This window comes from Parus major, chromosome 26 (genome assembly GCF_001522545.3).
Source record: "Parus major isolate Abel chromosome 26, Parus_major1.1, whole genome shotgun sequence".
Taxonomy (NCBI): domain Eukaryota; kingdom Metazoa; phylum Chordata; class Aves; order Passeriformes; family Paridae; genus Parus; species Parus major.
The window spans coordinates 4,134,859-4,142,741 of NC_031795.1; the positions used below are offsets into that span (position 1 = coordinate 4,134,859).

The 7,883-nt window shown below is 46.9% G+C and overlaps 1 protein-coding gene across 1 annotated transcript in view; it reads right to left on the bottom strand.

The window, feature by feature from the left end:
• The window catches only part of SRGAP2 (SLIT-ROBO Rho GTPase activating protein 2), a 104,440-nt gene that overhangs the window by 50,458 nt on the left and 46,099 nt on the right, over positions 1–7,883 (bottom strand). Inside the window, exons 4-5 of the mRNA XM_033519847.1 lie at positions 2,965–3,027; positions 44–259 (exon numbers count right to left, since the gene is read on the bottom strand). Coding sequence (XP_033375738.1) covers positions 44–259; positions 2,965–3,027 — 279 coding nt within the window. The remainder of the gene's footprint in view (positions 1–43; positions 260–2,964; positions 3,028–7,883) is intronic.

The window sequence follows — 7,883 nt, forward strand, 5'->3', positions numbered from 1 at the left end:
CTGTGAGGAGGGAATCAGTGGCTCCTGTGGACTCTGCCAGTACCTTCTCCTTCATCTTCTCGATTTTTTTGACGGAGCTTCTCCGGACGTGTTTCTCCTCAAACTTGACGTTGGAGGTGGAGTCAGGGGAGCGTGGGGTCTGTTTGTCCTCCTGCTTCACAGACTTCCCAATCTGCTTCTCCTCCTGCTTCTCTGCCTCCTTCAGCTTGCTCTGGGCACTGATGCTGTCAGCGTTGTACATGTGGTAGGTCTTCATCACCTGCAGACAACAAAAACCATCACTCAGGGGCAGGGATGTTGGGTCTGAAATACCTGAACTGGAAAAAAAACCACACAAAACCACTCAGGGAAATTTCCCACACGTCAGAGGAGCAGGGCAGGAGGTGCCTGAGCGAGTGTGGCTCCCAAAACAGATCTGAAATCCAAGTGGGTGATTCTGCAGCTGCTGCTTTGTTTGGCTTTGGCGTGTGCCTTCTTGCACAAGCCAATAAAGGAGGCACAAAAACAACAAAAAAAGACTAAATTCAGCCTCCTTGACTGCTCAAAAGAAATGATATGGCAGGAAAATGAGAGCTTTTCATCAGCAGGTAAGGTTTCTGAAGGGAGCCCTTTCATCTGGGTGAATCAGAGCTTTAAACATCACAGGGTGGAAATCCAGTCTCAGCTGTGACAGCCACTCAGGCTCCATTTGTACAAATCGAATTTGGGACATAAAAGTACTTCTGGGCACTTTATGTAATAAAAAAAATGTGTTTCTCATACATAGGGAGACCCAGACCCTGTGTGGTGTGGACAACTTCTATTAAAGCACATTTTTATAGGTAAATGTAGCTAAATATCCCCCCCACAGTCAGGAAAATCCCATTTGTTTCATGTCATATTAATGTCTGGATTTGTGTTAAGCAAACAGAACCCAAGGACATGAGATATAAATCAGTTTTTTTATCCACAAATGCAAAGCAATTTGAGTCCCCACGCCAAAACAAACACGATGCAACACTCACAGGGGGCAAAAAAACCCTGCAAAACTGCATTAAGTCACCCATTCCAGCAGCAATAAAGGCTCCACTTGTGAATAATTTGATTTATCTCAGCTGAAAACCCGTTTAGAGCTGTTTTGCAGCAGAACAGAACACAATTTCACCTGAGTGGGCTGCAGTGATCAGCAGAGGTCCCAGATCCAAAGAGACTCTGGATTTAAACATGAAAGGGAATGTGAGTGCAGCCAGTGCTAAAGAACATCCTGAATAATTCACACACTCCCAGCCCCTGCAGATGCTCAGACTGTAAATCAGGCATTTATAATTATAATAATAGATGCAGAGGAGCTGCTTTTCCTCTCTTGCTCGGAGTGGAGCTGGCAGAGGGCAGGAGCAGAGGGAGAAATCCCAGTTTGAATGGGTTTGTGGTGGTTTTGTGCCACGTTGGCAGCCACAGGCTCTGGTCTGGGGACACTGGTGACTCACTGGGGTCTGCAGAGGGCAAAAATTACAGGCTGGGACAAACCTCTGGGTTTTATTTGTAGATTTGTAGTTTAAAATTTGTATTTGTGTGGAGAAAGTAAAGATTTCACTCAGATCCATTTTACCTAAAAGCAGGGATCCTGCCAATCCTTTGGATGTGGAATTAGGGAATCACTGAGGTTGGGAAAGACCAGCTTTGGTCACCCAGCCCAGAAAAAAAGGTGGAATTGCTTCTAAAAGTACCCCTAAATTTAATCACTGGTGGGGTGGCTTTAATTCCAGCAAAAAGCATCTTTTAGCACCATCAGGAGTGGCTTTTTGCAAAGGAAAAGGTTTTCTGCTGAAGGGACAATTTACAGTTCTGCAGCAGGAGGAATGAATAAATAGATTTCAAATTCCCAGATATTAAAAATATCAATGCCTTCCATCACTTTGTTTAGCAAAGGCTGAATTCTGGAAGTTCTTCCTTCCAAGGGGAGAGAAATTAGCAGAATTCACTATTTGGCTGAAAAAAATGAGCCTGGCACCCAGAAATGATCCCCTGTCCATGAAACTCCAGAGCCAGCTGAACTTGGATCAGAAATTCACCTCAGTTCCTAAATTTAGAGACAGATCCATGTCTTTCCTTAGGATCCCATCCATGACAGCAATCAAAAGTTGACCTGATCACACCCTCAAACAGAAAATCATTTCTGCAGAGCTGATTTGCCTGAATATCTGGCTTTGAGGCATTAATTGCAACAAATGCTAATTAAATTATTCCCTCTATATATTTACTGACACAGGAAATTTCAGGGAACCTCCCCTGAAACTCTGCAAAACTGGTTTTTACCCCAAATTTCACCACAGGGTCGAGATGTTCACAGCCTGAGAACAAACCCTGGGTCACCTTCTGGAAGGAGGAAGGCCAGACCGTAAATCTCAGTGCCACGACCCAACAAACCACTCAGGAAGGACAAAAATAAAAGGGATTTGAGCCACTGGACAGTGAGTTCTGCTTTTAAAGAAGAGAACTCGCTCAGCATCAGCTGCAGGAAGCAAAATTTTCATCAAGCAAGAGGTTTCTCCATGGATGTGTGTGAGGAGAAGAAAATCCCCAGGCACGTGAAGCCCTGGGGAAATTTCCTTCCTCCTCCTTGGTGTAAACTGAGAGCAAAATCAGAGATGGGAAACTCTTCCTGCAAAAGGAGCTGCTCTGCTCAGGGCTGAGGGACAAAAAAGCTCAGTGGGTGCCTCTGAAGGCTCAGACCACACAAACCCTGAGATTTTGGGTGTGTTTGGGGATAATTCTCCCATCTCTGGCTTCTTTTTTTAAACCAGCAAAGTAACAAATGGGCAGGGAGGTGAGGCAGCACTTAGAGAGCTGAAAGAACAGCAGGACAGAGGGGGGAAAAATGGGATTTATGGAGTTTTATAGCAGGGAGTGCAGCCTTCTCTCAGCCTTGGTGGGAGAAGTCAAACACTTCTCCCTTCTGCCTGAGGAGAAATCAGTTTGATTTACCGTGTAGAGTTCATTCAGGACCTTCATCAAGTCCTCCTGGAGCTGCAGTCCCACTTCCTTGCTCTGCAACAGAACAGAGAAATGAAAGTTAATTGAGGAAGAGGCTGCAGAGGAAGTGAGCACGGGGCATCCACAAATAATTTAGGGGTAATTAAACACCACCGTTTGTGCTGGCAAATGCAATCAGTGCCCAGCCCAGAGGCACTCGGGGTCACCTTGTACCAGGAGTAAAAATAAACTGAAATCCCAGGTGGGCACAGCCAGAAAAGCTCTATGGGACACAGATGGAAATCTCCAGAAAATGTGAGATTTTTCAATTCTCTGGCCTGAAAATATAGAATTTTTCCCATTTGAATAGGATGGAGCAAGACTGAGGGTACAGGACAGCTTGGGGTGGAAGCTGAAGAAAAGCAGGATAAGGAAATCACCACAATAACAATAATTTAATTCAGTTTATAGATTTTACTCCTTCACTGCCCACTAAGGCAGCACTTGTGTGTTCCAACCCTCATGTTACCAGTGTTTAATATCAACTGGGGCAAGCAAATTTGATAAATTCAAGATTATTTATGCCTACAACATTCAGATAAAGAGGCAATGCAGCCAAACCCACGCTTAAACCAACATTTCTGCCCAGGAAGTCAAGATAGTGCAAAGCCACGAGGAAAAAAACCCAGTAACACACTGATAAATTGAAAAGCCAGAAGAGAAAGATTATCTGATTTGAATTTAAATTATTCTTTTCCCTGTAGTGTCCAGTTCAGCAGCGCTTGGAGTGTGTTTTTGAGATGAAAAAATTGCTTTATTAGATGAAAAAATTGCTTTATTAGATGAAAAAAATGCTTTATTAGATGAAAAAATTGCTTTATTAGAGCACATTTTTGTATTATTTTGGGGTGTTGTGGTTCAGACCAGCCTGGAATTGCTGTGTTGCAGCACAATGGGATTCACAAGTATCCAATGCCAAATCCTTTGGATTCTCCACATGTTCCAATCCCATATTCCTCACCCGAGGAACAAAGAGCACCCAACACAAATGCTGTAAAGGAAAAGGAGTTTCTAATTCAGAGAAAAGCACAGAGCTGCTGATTCCCAATCTCCAAGGGAGTCTGGAGGAACAAACCTACGGGGTTTGCACCTCTGCTCACCCTGCAGTGATCCGGGGTTTTCTGGCTGCCTTTTCCTCCTTGTGTTGATGATTAATGGAACTGAACTTTTCCTTGTTCCCTTTTCCAGTGCTGCTGGAACCTCCTGGCCCCATCCTCTGCCTCTCACCCCGTTTTGCTCATTTCTTGCACTAAAAATTGCTCGTTTTCTGCACAGACTGCTGAGGCATCAATTATACTGCAGAGATTAAAATGAGTATTTTAATGCAGATTTCGGGTTGAAAGGGGTACAAGAAGATGCCAAATTGTCAAAACACGAAACTCTCTGTGCTTCCAAATGAGCTCTTGAGAAAGGAGCTGCTGGATTGCTGGACTGGAAAAAAACTCCTTCCATTAAGATGAAGGTAAGACAGATCACAGGGGACATCAGAACAATGAGCACTGCTAATGTAAAACTGTTCCCTGCACTGATTCCACCCTGAAATAAAATGTCTAGGAGAAAAAAAGCTGACCCTGATAAATGAAAATACATTGGAGGAAGCTGAAGGGTTTGCTTGGGAAAGTCAGAGGAAAATGGATTGGAGGTTAGGAAAAAGTTATTGCTGGAGTGCAGTGGAGGGAGGTGGAGGTGATGCCCAAGGAGAATTCCCCTGAATTCCCACAGAATTCCAAGTGCAGATTAAAGGCTGCTGATCCCACTGCCATACAGGCACCAGAGATTCCAGCATGGTGCCAGAAAGTGCCATGGAATTATGAATAAAATCAGTGCCAAGGGAAGACAACAACAGTCCTGGCAGCTGTCAATGTCTCCATATCAATTGCTATTGCAGCAGCAAATTTGGCATTGTTCTGTATTTTCTCCATTATTCTGTGTTTTGCAAAGGCAGAACGATTCATTTTGTAAACAAGGCAATAAATGAAAGATTTCCTGATCAGCTTTAGTGTGATCTCCTCCTGGCTGTACCTGCACCTCCCTTAAGGTGAGGAAGGGCTTGTGCAACAAAATCTTAATTAATTGGCTGCACTAATGAGCTGGGTGTGTGGGGTGGAGGTGTCCCCACAAGCTGTGTGCCCTGATCTGATCAGGTTAAACCCTTCTCCTGTAGATGTGGGAGATGATCTGCTTGAAGAGCATCTCTGGGGCACGGCAGGAGCTCCCTGCACAGCTCAGGGAGCAGCTCCTCACCTGTGCTGGGCCCTGAGAGGTCACAACAGAGCTCCCACCAGGTGGGAAGAGACCTTTGGAGACCATCGAGTGCAACCCAACATCTCAACTAAACCATGGCACCCAGTGCCACATCCAACCTTTTTATTTTTTAAACACATCCAGGGGTGGTGAGAACACCACCTCCCCACACAGACCACTCCAGAACTTCATCACCCTTTCTGTAAAAAACCTTTTCCTAATATCCAACCTGTATTTCCCCTGGTGCAGCTCAAGGCTGTGTGCTCTGCTCTGTCAGTGCTGCCTGGAGAAGGAAACCAGCCCCACCTGCCCACAGCCACCTTTCAGGGAGCTGTAGAGGGTGATCAGGTCACCTCTGAGCCTCTTTTTCTCCAGGCTGAACATCCCCAGCTCCCCCAGCCGTTCCTCACAGGACTCGTGTTCTAAATCCATCACCAGCTTTGTTGCCTCCTCTGGACAAGGAAGAGGAGGAGGAGGAGGAGGAAGGCTTCCCATCCTCTGCCATCCACAGAGGGGCTGAACATCCCTTCCATTCCTCTTCAAACCAGGGAGGTGCTGAACATCCCTTCCTCTGCAAACCAGGGGTGCTGAACACCCCTTCCCTTCCTCTGCCATCCAGAGGTGCTGAACGTCCCTTCCTGTCCTCTGTAAACCAGGGAGGTGCTGAACATCCCTTCCCTTCCTCTGCAAACCAGGGAGGTGCTGAACATCCCTTCCCTTCCTCTGCCATCCAGGGAGGTGCTGAACATCCCTTCCTGTCCTCTGCCATCCACAGAGGTGCTGAACACCCTTTCCCTTCCTCTTCAAACCAGAGGTGCTGAACATCCCTTCCCTTCCTCTGCCATCCACAGAGGTGCTGAACATCCCTTCCTCTGCAAACCAGGGGTGCTGAACATCCCTTCCCTTCCTCTGCCATCCACAGAGGTGCTGAACACCCCTTCCCTTCCTCTGCAAACCAGAGGTGCTGAACATCCCTTCCCTCCCTCTTCAAACCAGGGAGGTGCTGAACATCCCTTCCTCTGCAAACCAGGGGTGCTGAACATCCCTTCCTCTGCAAACCAGGGGTGCTGAACATCCCTTCCCCTCCTCTGCAAACCAGGGGTGCTGAACATCCCTTCCTCTGCCATCCACAGAGGTGCTGAACACCCCTACCCTTCCTCTTCAAACCAGAGGTGCTGAACATCCCTTCCATTCCTCTGTAAACCAGGGAGATGCTGAACATCCCTTCCCCTCCTCTTCAAACCAGGGGTGCTGAACATCCCTTCCCCTCCTCTGCAAACCAGGGGTGCTGAACACCCCTTCCCTTCCTCTTCAAACCAGAGGTGCTGAACACCCTTTCCCATCCTCTGCCATCCACAGAGGTGCTGAACACCCTTTCCCTTCCTCTGCCATCCAGGAAAGCAGCAGCAGCAGCAGCAGCAGCCAGGGAAGTCCCAGCAGGATGTGGCAGGAATGCCAGGCTGTGGATGCAGGTTTTCCCCAGCCCAGGAGGCTGCTGTGAGCACACACACACTCCTTTGTTACTCCAGGGTGTATCTGCACCATGTGCAGGGCTGGAGGTTCTGCCACCCATGGCTGGAACATAAATTCCCAGCACGGGCTGTGCCAGCTCCTCAACAGCCTCTTTGTTCCAGCCCTCCTCCCCTCCACCTCCCCTCTAATTTAATCAAGATGTTTTTGGGATCTACTGCGGGGCTCGCCGGGTTCCGCATTCCACCCAACATTAACGACTTCAGCTTCCAAATATTTGGGGGGGGATAATAAAGAGGAGAGCTCAGGAATGCCGTCAACATTTTCTGCCCCGCATCTCCAGCCCCAGCAAGGTCCTCCCACAGCCTGACAGAAAGATGGGATGGCTTCAAAACCAACATTCCCTGGAGTTCCTGAGGTGCTTTCCCCAAAAACAGCCAGCAAGGGCTAAAGCCACGGCTGGGGGAATGTGTAACACACCAAGATAAGAGATTTTTATCGAATTTGCTGCCTCAAATTGTGTCAGAGGATGACAGCTGGAGCCCAAATCTCTGATGCTGGAACAGCTCTGGAACAGTATCTCTGCATCTTTTTAGAAGTAACAATTAAATATGCCTAGGTGGGGAATAAACATTAAATATTCCCCTATTTTTTGACTCCCCAGAGGAGTGATTCCAGCAGGGGAGCAGGGATGTAGCACAACTCTGCACCTCAATGAGAGTTTTACTCGTGGCATTTCCACTTTTACAAATTCACACCGTGATGGGAAAATATTTTTTACAGATGCCCAGCATTTTAACCATTTCACTTCTGGTTTTTCCATGTGTGGGGTGCTTTAAGATTTGTCATATTCTGGTACCAGAGCAGCAGGAGCCTGTAAAGTAGGTCAGGACAGACCCCTTCAGAGAATTAATAATTCTTCTTCCTTGATTACTGCAAGGCTTTTAACCAACTCATTGTGGATTTTCCATTTCACATCAAACACCCTGCAGTGTACCAGGAGATAAACTGGGGTTTTTTCCCACCATCAAAGGGGCTAAAGAGGAGAATTTCAAACCCTCAGGTTGTTTTTCTTGATTCCAAACGGGGGTTTCTCCCCATAAATACCCTCAAATGAGTGGATAGAGCAGGGAAAGGTCCCTTCCCCAGCAGCCCAG